This window comes from Nicotiana tabacum, chromosome 14 (genome assembly GCF_000715075.1).
Source record: "Nicotiana tabacum cultivar K326 chromosome 14, ASM71507v2, whole genome shotgun sequence".
Classification (NCBI taxonomy): Eukaryota; Viridiplantae; Streptophyta; class Magnoliopsida; order Solanales; family Solanaceae; genus Nicotiana; species Nicotiana tabacum.
The window spans coordinates 15,760,071-15,778,260 of record NC_134093.1 but is presented as its reverse complement, the minus strand read 5'-3'; the positions used below and the strand labels follow the sequence as shown (position 1 = coordinate 15,778,260).

Below are 18,190 nucleotides of genomic sequence, written 5' to 3'. Positions count from 1 at the left end.
TTTTTTTTTTGTAAGGGTCTGGGCTGGAGGTGGATTTTGGACAGCATTGGGCTATTAATTTTGGCCCATTTTGCAGTCGACCCAACAAAACCTCTCTTTTCCTTGTTTTCTTTCATTTTAAATTCTACAAATTTGATTAAAAATCCTAATTAAATTCTAACTTAACTCTAATTTACAAAATTAATCTACTCACTTTTTCTAATATTTAAATAATTAATTAACCTAAGACTTATGAAAGAAAATAAATAATTTAAAACTAAAAGCTAAAAATATAAGAGCCTATGGTATTTTTGTGATATTTGTTTAATAATACAATTAATTTATGTAATTAGATTCTAAATGCAATTAAGATCTAAAATGCTATACAATGAAGAATTAAATATTTTTTTATAATTTTAAAATATTAAATGTGCAACTAAATGCAGACGGAAATTAACAAGAAATTCCTAAAATTCTATCAAAATTAAAATAATTAAAACAAATCTATTTTTTTGAATTTTGTAGGAGTATATTTTGTCGGGTAAAAATCACGTGCTCGCACCTGCTCCTCTTTGCTCGGAAACATGAAGAGTTTTCGGGCAAAGTTAAAGTGAGCAATTACGAGCGATTTTTGCCCGTTTGACAGTCCATTCGGAAGCATTTTGAAAAGTTTGACCGAACCTTGCTTCGGAGGTTGCCTACATATCCTTGGCTATAAAGGAATCAGGTCAGTATAGTTCTGGGAATTTTGGTAGCTGGGACTACCATGAAACTGTGATTTCACTGCTGTTGCTGGTGTTACTGTTTGCTACGCTCCTCATTACACCAAAATTAAAAATGAAAAAGACTAACTAAGCCTGCCAGCTACGAGTTTCAAGATTCCTATTTATAGGTCTTTTGAACTTTGATCTTGAGTCTTGGCTGGTTCTTCATGCAGATTCGGATCTGAATCTTGATGCTTGTTACCTGCAAGTGCTGGTTCATTCTTCTTCAACCTTTCGGATCAAGGCGGGACATGCAAAGCTTGTGAGTTCAATCATGTCTTGGGCATTCCACATCTTTTCTCCGCTCCTGCACTTTGAGTTCACTTCTTTCTCTTTCTTTTCTTTATTTTGGATTGAGGCTTCTTTTTGGTCATCTCGAACCATGTGCCTCGAGGTAAAAACCTGCTCAGACACCAAAAACAAACAAACGAATGAAATTTTCTGCCCCGGTTTTTACTAGGAAACTTTCGTGAGTTATTGGTAACAAAACTCTATACTACTTCATTGTTGAAAGCAATAAAAGGTTAGGATTGGTATACCCTGAGAAAACAGAGATTAGGGAGTGGATACCCTATATCAAAAATGAAAGCAACTAGGGAGTAGGGACCTTATGTTGGAAAAGCGACTAGGGAGTGGAGACCCTATGTCTAAAAATCATCAACTAGGGAGTGGAGACCCTATGTTGGAAAAGAGACTAAGGAGTGGAGATCCTATGTCTAAAAAGCATCAACTAGGGAGTGGAGACCCTATGTTGGAAAAACGACTAGGGAGTGGAGACCCTATGTCTAAAAATCATCAACTAGGGAGTGGAGACCCTATGTTGGAAAACCGACTAAGGAGTGGAGATCCTATGTCTAAAAAGTATCAACTAGGGAGTGGAGACCCTATGTTGGAAAAACGATTAGGGAGTGGAGACCTTATGTTGGAAAATTATCAACTAGGGAGTGAAGACCCTATATTAAAAAATTATCAACTAGAGAGTGGAGACCCTATGTTGGAAAAGAGACTAGGGAGTGGAGACCATATGTCTAAAATAAAATATCAACTAGGGAGTGGAGACCCTATGTTCGAAAATCATCAAATAGGGAATGAAGACCCTATGTTGGGAAAGAGACTAGGGAGTGAAGACCCTATATCTAAAATAAAATCAATTAGGGAGTGAAGACCCTATGTTGGAAAAACGCAGCTAGGGATTGGAGACCCTATACTACCATGATTTTGAACTCTTTTTTTTTTTTTTAAATCATTTTCATCTATCATTTTTTATTTATTATTTCTTTTATTTCAGAGAATGAGTAAATGCGGGAAAGAATTTTGGAGGAGACTTCCCTTTTTGGAGTTATTGCTGCAAATATGTTTCTAGCCCTTACACAGTTTCTTTTTGGTTGCACCTGCTTTTTGCAAGGTTGCTTTTGGATTGCACATGTTTTCTATTTTTTTTTCAAACAAAGAACAATTTGTTAGTTTGAAACGGTGGTTGGTTTTGTAGCCTTGATTTTTTCACTCACTTGGTCTCGGCCCTTTCAGCTGCAACCAGTTGTTTCCTGAATACCGATTCCATTTCTAATCTCGGAGAACCTCTGGCTTTTCTGAACTTTGCCATGATGGTTAGTCATGTGGGACTTAATCTTTTCAACTTTTATCTTGCCCTTGTGGGCATTTGACTTTGAATTTCCTCTTTCAACAATTTTTGATTTCGAAGCATCAGCCAACATGGCCTCCACTAGGGAATGGAGACTCTATATCTAAAATGTTAGAAAATTATCAACTAGGGAGTGGAGACCCTATGCTGGAAAAGAGACTAGGGAGTGGAGACTCTATATCTAAAATATCATCAACTAGGGAGTGGAGACCCTATATTGGAAAATCATCAACTAGGGAGTGGAGACCCTATGTTGGAAAATCATCAACTAGGGAGTGGAGACCCTATGTTGGAAAAGAGACTAGGGAGTGGAAACCTTATGTCTAAAAATCATCAACTAGGGAGTGGAGACCCTATGTTGTAAAATCATCAACTAGGGAGTGGAGACCCTATGTCTAAAATAACTTCAACTAGGGAGTGGAGACCCTATGTTGGAAAATCATCAACTAGGGAGTGAAGACCCTATGTTGGAAAAGAGACTAGGGAGTGGAGACCCTATATCTAAAATAAAATCAACTAGGGAGTGAAGACCCTATGTTGGAAAAACGCCGCTAGGTATTGGAGGCATATGTCTAAAGAATCATCAACTAGGGAGTAGAGACCCTATGTTGGAAAAACGATTAGGGAGTGGAGACCCTATGTCTAAAAATCATCGACTAGGGAGTGAAGACCATATGTTGAACAATCGACTAGGGAGTGGAGACCCTATGTCTAAAAATCATCAACTAGGGAGTGGAGACCCTATGTTGGAAAAGCGACTAAGGAGTGGAGATCCTATGTCTAAAAATCATCAACTAGGAAGTGGAGACCCTATGTCTAAAATAATCATCAACTAGGGAGTGGAGACCCTATGTTGCAAAAGTAGACTAGGGAGTGGAGGCCCTATGTCTAAAATATCATCAACTAGGGAGTGGAGACCCTATGTTGGAAAATCATCAACTAGGGAGTGGAGACCCTATGTTGGAAAAAAGACTAGGGAGTGGAGACCCTATGTCTAAAATATGATGCCAGGGAGTGGAGACCCTATGTTGGAAAATCATCAACTAGGGAGTGGAGACCCTATGTTGGAAAAACGACTAGGGAGTGGAGACCCTATGTCTAAAAATTATCAACTAGGGAGTGTAGACCCTATGTTGGAAAATCATCAACTAGGGAATGGAGACCCTATGTTGGAAAAGAGACTAGGGCGTGGAGACCCCATGTCTAAAATATCATCAACTAGGGAGTGGAGACCCTATGTTAGAAAAGCGACTAGGGAGTGGAGACCCTATGTTGGAAAATCATCAACTAGGGAGTAAAGGCCCTATATTGGAAAATCATCAACTAGAGAGTGGAGACCCTATGTTGGAAAAGAGACTAGGGAGTGGAGACCCTATATCTAAAATAAAACATCAACTAGGGAGTGGAGACCCTATTTCAAAAATCATCAACTAGAGAATGGAGACCCTATGTTGGTAAAGAGACTAGGGAGTGGAGACCCTATGTCTAAAATAAAATCAATTAGGGAGTGAAGAAACTATGTTGGAAAAACGCAGCTAGGGATTGGAGACCCTATACTACCATGATTTTGAACTCTTTTATTTTTATTTTTTTATAATCATTTTCATCATCATTTTTTTTTTATTTTTTTTATTTTCAGAGAATGAGTAAATGCGGGAATGAATTTTGGAGTTGACTTCCCTTTTTGGAGTTGTTGCTGCAAATATGTTTCTAGCCCTTACGCAGTTTCTTTTTGGTTGCACCTGCTTCTTGTAAGGTTGCTTTTGGATTGCACATGTTTTCTGTTTTTTTCAAACAAAGAACAATTTGTTAGTTTGAAACGGTGGTTGGTTTTTGTGGCCTTGATTTTTTCACTCACTTGGTCTCGGCCCTTTCAGCTGCAACCGGTTGTTTCCTGAATACCGATTGCATTTCTAACCTCGGAGAACCTCTGGCTTTTCCGGACTTTGCCATGATGGTTAGTCACGTGGGACTTAATCTTTTTAACTTTTATTTTGCCCTTGTGGGCATTTGACTTTGAATTTCCTCTTTCAACAGTTTTTGATTTCGAAACATCGGCCAACATGGCCAGTTGGAGTCGACTTGATGCCCCTGCTTTGATTGGGTGACTTTTCTTTTGCATACTGACTTTTCTTGGGTAAAAAGGATTTGGATTGAGTTACAACTTTGGAACCTTTCAGGCGAAACCATCGCTGAATCGTTATAACTTCTACCCCAGTTTCAACTTTGGGGAAATGTTGATTTTTGTTTTGGTGTGACAGAACCCCAGAGAGAGGCTGTCTACGTATCCTTTCGGAATCAAGTCAAACGTAGTTCAAAGAACTTCTATTTTTTGATTTTTTTTTTATGATAACTTTCAAGTTCCATAGAGGATAATCAAAGAAAGGGAACCGGCTCAAAGGTGTTTGCAAGGGTTGGTAGTGTTTGGGTAGCGAGAATGAAAGCTTTCGTCATCCCAATCGGAGCATGTTAGAATTGCGTGAAGGGTCAAATGTAATACCTTTTGACCGCATCTGAATTGACAGCTGCTTCTGGGTCATTTCCTCCGATATCTTCCAAATACAGCGCTTCCCTCGGCAAAACCTTTCTTATAATGTAAGGACCTTTCCAATTTGGAGCAAATTTTCCTTTTGATTCTTCATGATGCGGGAGAATACGTCTCAAAACGAGTTTTCCCACTTCAAATTTCCTGGGCCGCACTTTCTTGTTGTAGGAACAAGCCATTCTTTGTTGGTACAACTGCCCGTGGCAAACTGCGGCCATCCGCTTTTCATCAATCATAGTTAATTGTTCCAACCGGGTCTTGACCCATTCATTATCCTCAATCTCAGCTTCAACAATGATTCGAAAAGAGGGAATCTCAACTTCTGCAGGTATTACGGCTTCAGTGCCATAAACCAATAAATAGGGCGTGTCCCCAACTGATGTGCGCATGGTTGTGCGATATCCCAATAATGCAAAAGGCAGCTTTTCATGCCAATGTCTAGAACTTTGAATCATTTTCCTGAGGATCTTCTTGATATTCTTGTTTGCAGCTTCAACGACGCCATTAGCTTTGGGCCGATAAGTGGTAGAGTTACGATGCGTAATCTTAAATTGTTCGCATACCTCCCTCATCAAGTGGCTGTTCAGATTTGGAACATTGTCTGTAATGATAGTTTTTGGAATACCAAAGCGACAAATAATGTTGGAATGCACGAAGTCCACCACCGCTTTCTTGGTGACGGCTTTGAAAGTGACTGCTTCAACCCACTTTGTGAAATAATCAATGGCAACCAAGATGAATCTGTGCCCATTTGAAGCTTTCGGCTCGATTGGCCCAATGACATCCATACCCCAGGCAACGAACGACCAACGTGCTGACATTGGATGCAACTATGAAGGCGGTGCATGAATCAGGTCACTGTGTATCTGACACTGATGGCACTTCCGGACAAAACTAAAGCAATCCTTTTCCATGGTCATCCAGTAATAACCTGCTGGCAGGATTTTCTTCGTAAGGACATATCCTTTCATGTGGGGCCCACATACTCCCGAATTCATGATCTTTTCAGCTTCTTGTCATCTATACTGCTCAAAAGATTTAAATTTTGAGTTCTTTTGTACAAGACTTCTCTGTTCAAGAAGAAACTGCTGGAAAGTCTTCTGATAGTTCTCTTTTGATCTCCACTGGCCTGTTCAGGATACTCCTTTGTTTTTAAAAACCTTTTGATATCATGATACCATGGATGGACATTTGGTTCTATTTCAATTGCATTAAAATAACCATGCCTTTCTCGAATTTGGATTTCCAGCGGGTGAATATGGACGTTGCCCGGATACGGCAGCATTGAGGCTAAAGTAGCTAATTCATAAGCTAACTCGTTGTGGAATCGAGGAATATACCTGAACTCGACGGACTTGAACCATTTTCTAAGATCTTCCACATGTTGCCTGTATAGGATAAGCTTTATGTCTAGAATTTCCCATTCGCCCTGAGCTTGCCGGATAATCAAGTCAGAATCTCCCATGATTAACAACTCCTCAACATCCAGATCAACTGCCATGTTCATGCCCATGATGAAAGCTTCATATTCGGCAGTGTTGTTCGTACACAAAAATCGAATCCGGGCTATGCCGGATAGTGCTGACTAGTGGGTGAAATCAAAATTGCCTCAATCCCGACACTTTTTGCATTTACAGCTCCATCAAAGAACATTTTCCAAGCATTTGTGTCCTCTGGAATTATTTCAACTGAGTTTACTTCCTCGTCCGGAAAGTATGTACTTAGGGGTTGGTATTCATCATCAACCGAGTTCTCATCTAGATGATCCGCCAAGGCTTGATCTTTCATCCTCGTGCGGGTGACATAGACAATGTCGAACACAGTGTGCAGGATTTTCCATTTTGGTAACCTTCCCGTGGGCATTGGTTTTTAGAATATGTACTTCAGGGGATCCATTCTAGTTATGAGATATGTGGTGTAGGCCAACAGATAATGTCTGAGCTTCTGGGCGACCTAAGTTAGGGCGCAACAAGTTGTTTCCAACAAAGTATACTTGGCTTCATAACTGGTAAACTTCTTGCTCAAGTAGTATATGGACTGCTCTCTTTTCCCGGTCACATCATGTTGCCCCAGGACACAACCGAAGGAATTTTCCAAGACTGTTAGATACAAGAACAAAGGTCTTCCTGGCTCGGGTGGAACCAACACTGGCGGATTTGACAGATATTCTTTGATCTTATCAAAAGCCTCTTGACATTCATTTGTCCATTTGATCGCTGCATCTTTCTTCAGCAACTTAAATATGGGCACACACGTGGTAGTAAGCTGAGCAATGAACGTGCTGATGTAATTCAATCTTCCCAGTAGACTCATGACCTCTTTCTTGGTTCTTCGGAGGTGGCAAATCCCGAATAGACTTTATATTTGTTGGATCTATCTCGATACCCCACCGACTAACTATAAACCCCAGAATTTTCCCAGATGGAACTCTGAATGCACATTTAGCTAGATTCAATTTCAAGTCATACCTGCGTAGACGCTCAAAGAATTTTCTCAAATCCCGCACATGGTCTTCTTGCGTTCTAGATTTAATGATCACATCATCCACATATACCTCAATTTCCTGGGGCATCATGTCATGAAAGGCAGTCATAGCTCTCATGTAGGTTGTCCCAGTATTTTTCAGACCAAATGGCATGACCCTGTAAAAGTAAGTGTCCCAAGGTGTGGTGAAAGCCGTCTTTTCTGCGTCTTCTTCATCCATCAGAACCTGGTTATATCCAGCATAACAATACACGAAAGACTGTATCTCATGTTTGGCACAATTGGCAACAAGAATGTGGATATTTGGCAATGGGAAGTTGTCCTTGGGGCTTGCTTTGTTTAAATTCCAATAATCAACACACACTCGGGTTTTCCCGTCTTTCTTTGGCACTGGGACCACATTAGCCAACCAGGTGGTGTATCGGACCACTCGGATCACACCAGCTTTCAATTATTTGGTGACTTCTTCTTTGATCTTATCACTGATGTCCGTTTTAAACTTTCTCTGCTTTTGTTGGACGGGTGGATAACCGGGATAAGTTGGCAATTTATGCACCACCAAATCGACACTCAGCACTAGCATATCATCATAGGACCATGCAAACATGTCTTTGAATTCAAACAAATGTCGGATCAATGCTTCTTTAGTTCTTTCATCGGCGTGAATGCTTATCATGGTTTCCCGACCCTCTTCTGGACTACCCAAATTAATTGGCTTAATTTCATTTAAGTTTGGCTTAGGCTTATTCTCAAATTGTTCCATTTCTCGATTTATTTCCCCAAAAGCCTCATCTTCGTCATGTTCCAGTTCTTGATTCATTATTTCACAGTTAGACAACGTTTTAGGATCTGGGCACGAAGTCCGCAAGCATGTCATGTTATTTAAGTTCGCATTATTAGAACTGAAAAAAAACAAAAAGAAAAATAGCAGAATCAGAATAAAGAAAAAGGAGACATCCATTGACGATGAAATATTGATTTCATTTCATTGAATTGAATATAAGAGGGTTTACATCGAAATCAAAAGACAATAAAATAAAAAATATTTGAGTTACACCCTGAAATAACTCTTAATCTAGAAAAGATGGAAAGACTGGACTACCGGGATTCCCGCCTGACAGGAAATGGGGTAGCCTTCCAATTCTGAAGCTTGGCATTTGGTCCCATGTACAACACCTCAGCAGTGCTCGTGCCTTCCCCCGGCTGGGCCATGTGGGACTCGTATAGCATTTATTTCATGGCTTCACAAATATCCTCAATCTCTTCTTCTTCTTCTTCTTCTTCTTCTTCTTCTTCTTCCGCATATTTGGGTTTGACGAATGACTTGGAGAGATACGGAACGGGCTGGGGAAGGACCCACCCATTTTTCTTGCGCTCATTAGCCCATTTTCTGTCGGCCTCTGTAGCTCAAAAACCTACACCGAAGAACTTCTCATTAACGATCGAAGCGATGGGCTCTGTGATGCCTTGTAAAGATACCCCGAGCCATTTTCCGGGCTTGTACCTATGTCTAATCCTTTTAGTAGCGACCATGACGGAGGCACTAGATAAGAAAGGTTGAGGGAACGGGGCCCCTTCTTCGCATTGGTTAGCGACCACAATTTCGAAGGCTTGGTAGACAATGTGCTCACTTCCTTCTCTAGCTTCGAGACACGGGACTGAAGGGTCCCTATAAATGGACTGTTCATCCTCCCCATGGACAACAATTTCTTGGTTTTCATACTCAAATTTGACCATTTGATGGAGAGTGGAGGGCACAGCTCCTGCAGCGTGAATCCATGGTCTTCCTTGGAGAAAATTATATGAAGTATCCATGTCCAAAACCTGGAAAGTCACTTCGAAGTCCACATGGCCAATGGTCAAAATCAAATCAATTTCCCCTATTGTGTCTCGCTTGACACCATCAAAAGCGCGCACACAGACATTGTTTGGTCAAATTCTTTCTGTTCCAATTTCCATCCCCTGGAGCATAGAGATGGGGCAAATGTAGACCCCGGACCCGCCATCTAGCATGACTATCTTCACATAATAACCTTCGCATTTGACAGTCAAGTGAAGGGCTTTGTTGTGGGCAGCTCCCTCTGGGGGCAAATCATCGCGGCTGAAAGAAATCCTGTTGACTTCGAAGAATCGTTTTGCCATTCTCTCCAACTGTTCAACTGAAGTTTCAACCGGGATATATGCCTCGTTCAATGTTTTCAAAAGTAACTTTCTGATGTTCATTTGAGCTCAACAACGGGGATAAAAATAAAACCCATGAAGGAGTCTTCCGGAGTTGATCAACTATGGCATGTTCTGAAGTTTTCATTTTTCAGAAAACTTCTTTTGCTTCTTCAGCGCTCACAGGCTTCTTGGGCGGAAACTGTTTATCATTGTTCAGTTTTAACTTCTTTAGCTCTTCTGGGTTGTGGTACTTCCTAGATTGGTTCATATCGTTCACCTCTCCCATAATCTCTTTCCCTTTGTAAGTAACCATTGTTTTGCTATAATTCCAGGGGACTACAATGGGGTCTCTTATAGGGCTCTGCGGTGCGCGGCTAATAACCACGGGCTCAGTCGGCCTTGGTGAAATTACCGCCCCCCGTACCATATAAGTCCCTTTTGACACATACAACTTTGGCAAATTTAGTGTGATTTACTCTACTCAAATCTTTTGGGAGTGTTCAACATGAGCTGTTCTTTCCTTAGAAGGTGCTGCCCCAGTATTTGCTTCTACAGCTTTTTCTACAACTTGAGAGATTTGAGTGATTTTCTTCTCATTTTTGACTTGTTTTGCCGCTGCTTTGGGTTTCTCCTCTGAATCGGAAATGGCAATGATGTATTTTAAGGATGGATCAAACTCTTTATCATCACAAATCATTCCGATGACCGGCCCGTTGTTGTGATCCGGTAATGGATTGTTAGTCACATTGGGGACTTCCTCGTCCCTCAGTACCACTCATTTTTGTTCTATCAAATTCTCAATTGCCCTCTTGAGAGTCTAACAATCCTCCGTATCATGACCCTATGCCCCCGAATGATAGGCACACCTAGTACCAGGACGGTATGATGGAGATTCTGAATTTTGCCGGTTTGGAGGCACAGGTTGCAATAGACCCATCTGGATTAATTTTGGAAACAGGCTAAGGTAGGACTCACCAATATGGGTGAAGTAGTTTCTCCTGGGAGGTTCACGAGGGCGTGTATTATGTTGGTAGTTATTTTGCGGTGGATGGGGGTTATATGGAGCTTGGTGGGGATGGTTATTTCTAGGAAATGGAGCTCGATTTTGGTTGTAATGCTGTTGTGGCCGTGTATAGGGTTGGACATTCATCACTGCATAGGGAGGCGGTGCCACGGCATATGCTGCATCTTGATGGGGGGTAGTAGTGTTGTGGGGTTCTTTCGATTTGCTAAACCTCCCGAGCCGTTCTGGATGGCTTGGGAGGTGGCTCTCAAAGCAGATTGACTTATGATTCGGCCAGTTTTCAAACTATTTTATACCATTTCTCCGATTTTTATGGCTTCTGCAAAAGGTTTGCCCATGGCAGACATCATGTTCTGAAAGTAATCGGCCTCTTGGGCTTGCAAGAAAACATTGACCATTTCTGTCTCATCCATAGGCGGTTTCACTCTGGCTGCTTGCTCACGCCACTTGATAGCGTATTCACGGAAACTTACCACGGTTTTCTTCTTGAAATTGGTCAGGGAATTCCTATCTGGAGCTATATCAACATTGTATTGAAATTGCCTGACGAAATCTGGGGCTAAGTCGTCCCATATATGCCAATGGGAGATGTCCAGGTCAATGTACCATTCTGACGCAATTCCCATCAAGCTCTCCCCGAAATAGGCCATCAAAAGTTCTTCTTTTCCACCTGCCCCTTTCAGCTGATTGCAATATCTTTTCAAATGAGCGATCGGGTCTCCGTGCCCGTCGTACTTTTTGAATTTTGGCATTTTAAAGCCAACGGGAAAATGAACATGAGGAAACATGCACAGATCGGAGTACGAGACACTCTTTTGGCCACTCAGGCTTTGCACGTTCATAAGACTTTGTTCGAGACTTTTCATCTTCCGAGCCATTTCTTCGTGCTCGGGGTTTCTTGCCGTTCTTTCCTGTTCCACTGGAGACTCGTATTGCGGGTGCTGAGGGTAGGGGTTTGGGGTGACATGAGCTGTGTCTAGTTGAAATTGTGGTACTTGAAAAGTGAAAGCTGACGGTTCGAAGCATGGCCTAGGCACTGTTGTCTGTGCCATAGTAGAGACTGGTGGTGCGGTGAATACTGTAGAAGATACTCCCGAAAACAGTGCCTGGGGGCAAACCTCAAAAGGCATATCGGTGAAATTAGCTGATATAGTGGGGTACCCAATCGGGATGAATGGGTTGGTTACGGGAATGGGGACGTTGGAGGTTCCGCTTGTCCTGGGAAGCAGTTCAGGAAACCCGGGGATTGTACTGGGTGGTTCTTTGCCATTAGACCAAGCGTCCCACATCTCTAACATACGGCAACGCAACCTTCTATTTTCTTCAGTAACTGCTGATTCTGACTGTGGGATAAGCGATACCGGACTATCCTCAGAAGGATCAATAATTGGTAGATGACTTTCGGAGGCCATAGGAACACTGCCTTTGTATCTTGTGAAGGATGGGAAGCCAGATTACGAACAAAACCAACCACCAAACAGGACCTTTCTAAACTTGCACACACAACAACCTTGTCAGTTTGAGACATTTGACAAATAGGGAATCTCATATTGGGGATGCAATGCACCTGAAACAGTTAAATATTTCTAAATATTTTTGCTACGGCTATGTGTGTCATCCCGGCTTTAATATTATTTTTCTCAAATTTCGAATCCTGATTTGTTTCCTTTCTCTTTTTGGTGTTTTCACTCTTTTTTCTTTTTAGTTCACTCAATTTTCCTTCTTTTTCTCTCCTTTTCTTTATCATTTCGGTTTATTTTTCACTCAGATTGTCTAGCTATGATCGAATCTGATGGGGATTGCCTACGTATCATGACGGCGTACGAATCAGATCATTACGTAGTTCAGGAGATCATAAATAAAATAAATAAACTAACTCTTTTTGTTTACTCATATACAAATAATCCGATTGGATTTTGATTTTTTTTTTTTTTTTTTGTAAATTTCAAAAGAAAGAAAATATTTTTTTGGATTTTGATTTTTTTGTTTTTGAATTTTTGGAGAAAGACTTCTAAAAAAAGGTAGAAAATATTTTTTTGGATTTTGATTTGATTTATTTTCTTTTTTCGAATGAAAGACTTCTACAAAGAAAATATATTTGGGTTTAAAGTTTTTTTATTTTTTTTTATTTTTATTTATTTGGATTTTCTGAGAAAAGACTCCTAAAGAAGGAATTAAAAGAAAATATTTTTAAATTTTTGAAAATTGGGGGCCGGAACCGATTAGGTTTGCCTACATATCTCACATCTGGTGAGAATCAGACTCGCGTAGTTCGGTCCGTTTTGACGGAACAGAGGAAACATGACTTTTCTAAAAATATTGGCTTATTTTCTTTCTTTTTCTTTTTCAAAATTTCGGCAGAGTTTCGGAATTTTTCTAATACGTGCCTCTCACTATTGTTTTTTTTTCTTTTTTTTTTCTTTTCCTATTCTAGAAACCAGTCAACATGCAAGCCGACACAAAAAATGCGCAAGTAGCACGTAAGATGCATCGGGATGGTCTTTTTAAATTGGGTACACATGTCCTAGACGGACCCAACCCTTGTGTTGAGTCCCCAAAGTCAATATGCACGTCATGCAAACAAACGTTCCTACTAAGGATCCGGCATGAGGCTATATTTTTCTAAGTTTAAATTCTAGGGTGTATTATTCTAGACCTGGCTTACCCGAGCGGACAACTCAAGTCGAGGGGGGGGGGGGGGGACAGCGTACCGGGAATACAGAAGCTTCACCGGCTTTGCAACTTATCCGTACCACATTCTAAAATTAGGATATGAATCTAACAGAAAAGAAGCCACGCGAGGCATACGCTTCCCAGAAGATTCAGAAGACTCAGAGAGAAGAGGGTTTCATAACACTTTATACACAGTTCAATCAATATCAAAGCGGTAAAAAGCGACAATTAGCACATTAGGCCCAAATACGTAAAAATAAGATAACAAACAAAAGCCAATTATAACAGTTATTCTAAGCTCGAATTCTGAACCCTGAACCAGAGATTCTGGGTTCGTTCCCCAGCAGAGTCGCCAGAGCTGTCACACCTCCTTTTTCCCGAGGGGATAGGGATAGGAGAGATTTTCCAATTAAAGTGACATTATTCGAAATGAGATTATTTATTTAATTCAGAGTTGCCACTTGGAATAATTTATAGTGTCCCAAGTCACCGATTTATTTTAAATTCCAAATCGAGAAAATTTGACTCTATTTATGGTCTGCGAACACAGAAGACTGGGTAAGGAATTCTGTTAATCTGAGAGAAGGTGTTAGGCATTCCCGGGTTCCGTGGTTTTAGCACGGTCGCTCAACTATTAATAATTGGCTTAATTATCTAATTTATTATATGTTTTAAGCCTATTGTGCATTTTTTAACCGCCTTTAATATTTTTGAAATTTTTGAACAAGTCGCGATGTCGCGCACTCGTTGTTTTTGAACACATCGCAAATCACATCACATGAAATGCACACGCAGTTTACAACATGTTTATTTTATTATTATTTAAAGTTATGGTCGGGTCAAATGAAATGTGCACCCGAATTGGGAGTTATGTATCATGACTATGCCACAGGAACCGTACCCATAGCCGTGATAATTTAATTGCGCGCCTAAAGTAAACTCCGATGTTTGAAATTATTTAAACTAATTTGAGATGATTGTGAAAAGGCAGGGATTATGAAAATTATTTGTTGTGGAATGAGTGTAAGATTCGATAGTGAAAGTCTAAAGATGCTCATAATTAATTAACTAAGATTGAATTGGTGCAAGAACACTCAAAAGAGGTATCTATTTTTGACCAAATTGTAAAATGACTAACCAATTCGTTGTTAGCAGGTACTAAAGATGACAGGTTATTGAGGGCATGCCAACAATTAGGGAACCAACAAATTTAGAGTCCATTGGATTCTTTAAATTTGGATAACATGTTGGGCTATGGCCCAAATTGACTCAATTTGGTTTTTTATTGTGACTGTGCACTTCCAGATGCCTGGTCTCCTTTGGTTTCTGATTATTAAAGATGGAATGAAGCATTTGTTTAAACATTCATAATACTGAATCGAACCATATATAAAAGAAATAAATACTCAGGAATTAAAGAGAAACTGTTCATACAAAGAGAAACCCAAATTACACCTAAATGGCCTTTCAATTAAATTACAACTATAATAAGCATTTGTTCTCTTTGTTACTGCCCGATTTGTACTCGAAATCTATCCAATAATGGATTTGATCAACTGGTGATCAAATCTATTGACAACCTCCACATGCCAACATCAAATCAAAATTACACCATTAATTTCGTGAGCCAACACTCAAATGAAGAAATAATATTATTTCAATCATATACTTAATACGTAAAAGAATTTGGGTCATGTCTAAAATAGTAGTATTGAAACACTATTCACTATCAATTCAAATAAAGGTAATCTAGGCATAAAATTCTTCAATAGTGATATACCATCTTTGATCACACGAATCCAAACTTGCACATCTTACTAGCACGAAAAGAAAGAGACTTAGATTTCAACAGTCCAATCTCAAATTGAGCAGTATATAACTATTAATACAACACATAAACTGAATTCTAATTGTAACAAGCGGATTTCCAGCATCTTTTAGTCATTAAATCTCCGAAATCAACATGTTTCTCATAGGCAAAATAACAGAACCTTCATGTAGTTACTATATTAAAGCTAAGCATTCAATTCATGTGCAAAAACCGAACATACAATAAATTTAAACAAATGCAGCAGATAACTTCAGATAAAACAGCCCATACTTAAATACAAACCAAAGCAGAATACAAGTCTACATACCTAAAGATATCAACAATCTAACACAGCCAAATAAAGGCTTTGAAATGAATTAGTTAAGGAAGAAAAACGAAGTAGAGATGATGTCAAGTTCGGCAAGTAGAGGAAACAGATTCCAACCCAGCAAAAACAGCAATCCTAATAGCATGAAAGTCTTTTGAGATCCCAAAAAATATCAATCAAACATGCTAGAATTCGAAAACAACTTTGTATCTCCTTCCCTTTTTTTTGATTTTTTGAAGTTGAATACTAAGAACGTTTCTTTCAAATTTCATCTTATATCAGTTTTCTTTTGAGTGAGTGAATATGCAGAAAATAATGCCTGTGTGTGAGGGAGTGTGAGGTCTCTTATATACGCAAATGTGAGGGAATAATTCTGGGGAATGCAGTCCCTAAAAATAAGGAGAAAAGACATCTTTTAAAACTGAATTGGATAGCTGTTGGACAACTGTCCATTCAGATATTTTTTCAGCCCTTGTATCTTCTGAATTTACCCCTTTTTACCCCCAAATTTGATTTAATTCCTTTGTTCTTTTGCATTTTAATCCCTACTGCACTGTTCTAGAAATATCTCAACTACCTAACAGAATGATTCTCTTATAATTCTATTTCCTTTAGCCCCCTCAAATCCTAGCTAATGTCTTCTTTTGTTTACCAATTTCTTTTACCCCATTATTTACAATATTCATTCCAAAATTACTGCTCTTTATTTTTACTTTAACAAAAAATAAACAATTAATACGCAGCAATTAACTAAACCAAATTAACAACAAATAAGCCAACACAAAACTAAACGTGAATCCACCGAGTCAATCCTTGACTAAAGCATGCTAATTAAAATAATATTCAATTTAAACTAATCAATTCAAGTAGAAACTGACTCTAAACATTTAGATTAAACCAAATCGGACATTCACAAAGAATCAAGAGGATTGAAAAATAGTAAAAGGACAAACGAAGAAAGAGAGGAATGAATTATACCTATTTGGGTTGAACTCGAACAAACACTGACTCCGATAAAGCAAACAAGCCCGGATTCCAGCATACATGAGGAAGTTCTACAATAACAATGCTAATTGCTAGCCTAATTTTTAAAAGAGACAAAATTTTCGGAAGAAAACTGGGCGATGGTCTGAGTTTGATGAAATTCGGGCAATAAAGGAGATGGAATAAAATCACCATCAATCAATAGCTCTCATTGAGAGTGATCGATTGAGGCCAGTTTCAACCTAAAATGGGCCGACCTTCATAGATAATCAACAAAGAATGAATAGGGTTTTTTCTGGGGTTTTTAGATCTGAAAATTGGGGAAATCTGAGGTGTTTTGAAGGAATCTAAAAAGAGATATGAGATGAGATGAGGGTTACGGAGTGAAAATTTGGGGAGGTTTGGAGTGGTGCCGCCGCCATGAGGTGATTTCCGGTGGCGGCGAAGCAGAGAGTGAAAGGGGGGAACTATGAGGATGTCTCTATGGTTAGGGGGGGGGAGGTTCCGACAGATTTAAGGGGTTTGGGATTCCAGTTCTCAGCTGTTAGATCAAGTTTAATGAAGGGCTGGGATTATGACGGGTAAAACGGGGTCGTTTTGGGTCATTGAAGGGGTGGACCATTTTTTTCTTTTTTGTAAGGGTCTGGGCTGGAGGTGGATTTTGGACAGCATTGGGCCATTGCTTTTGGCCCATTTTGTAGACGACCCAACAAAACCTCTTCCTTTTCTTGTTTTCTTACATTTTAAATTCTACAAATCTGATTAAAAATCCTAATTAAATTCTAACTTAACTCTAATTTACAAAATTAATCTACTCGCTTTTTCTAATATTTAAATAATTAATTAACCTAAGACTAATGAAAAAAATAATAATTTAAAACTAAAAGCTAAAAATATAAGAGCCTATGGTATTTTTGTGATATTTGTTTAATAATGCAATTAATTCATGTAATTAGATTCTAAATGCAATTAAGATCTAAAATTCTATACAATGAAGAATTAAACATTTTTTGATATTTTTTTATAATTTTAAAATATTAAATGTGCAACTAAATGCAAACGACAATTAACAAGAAATTCCTAAAATTCTATCAAAATTAAAATAATTAAAACAAATCTATTTTGTGAATTTTGTAGGAGTATATTTTGTCGGGTAAAAATCACGTGCTCGCAGCTGCTCCTCTTTGCTCGAAAACATGAAGAGTTTTCGGGCAAAGATAAAGTGAGCAATTACGAGCGATTTTTGCCCGTTTGACAGTCCATTCGGAAGCATTTTGAAAAGTTTGACCGAATCTTGCTTCAGAGGTTGCCTACATATCCTTGGCTATAAAGGAATCAGGTCAGTGTAGTTATAAAAATTTTGGTAGTTGGGACTACCATGAAACTGTAATTTCACTGCTGTTGCTGGTGTTACTGTTTGCTAAGCTCCTCATTACACCAAAATCAAAAATAAAAAAGACTAACTAAGCCTGCCAGCTACGAGTTACAAGATTCCTATTTATAGGTCTTTTGAAGCTTGATCTTGAGTCTTGGCTGGTTCTTCATGCAGACTGGGATCTGAATCTTGATGCTTGTTAGCTGCAAGTGCTGGTTCATTCTTCTTCAACCTTTTGGATCAAGGCGGGACATGCAAAGCTTGTGAGTTCAATCATGTCTTGGGCATTCCACATCTTTTCTCTACTCCTGCACTTTAAGTTCACTTCTTTCTCTTTCTTTTCTTTATTTTGGTTGAGACTTCTTTTTGGTCATCTCGAACCATGTGCCTCGAGGTAAAAATCTGCTCAGACACCAAAA

At 39.2% G+C, this 18,190-nt stretch overlaps 1 protein-coding gene across 1 annotated transcript; it reads right to left on the bottom strand.

Moving 5' to 3' along the window:
• Positions 1-5,924: 5,924 nt before the first annotated feature.
• Positions 5,925-6,431, bottom strand: LOC142168825 (uncharacterized). The gene has a single exon (XM_075229985.1). The coding sequence runs from the start codon at positions 6,429-6,431 to the stop codon at positions 5,925-5,927; it is 507 nt and encodes a 168-aa protein (XP_075086086.1).
• Between the last annotated feature and the right edge of the window lie 11,759 nt (positions 6,432-18,190).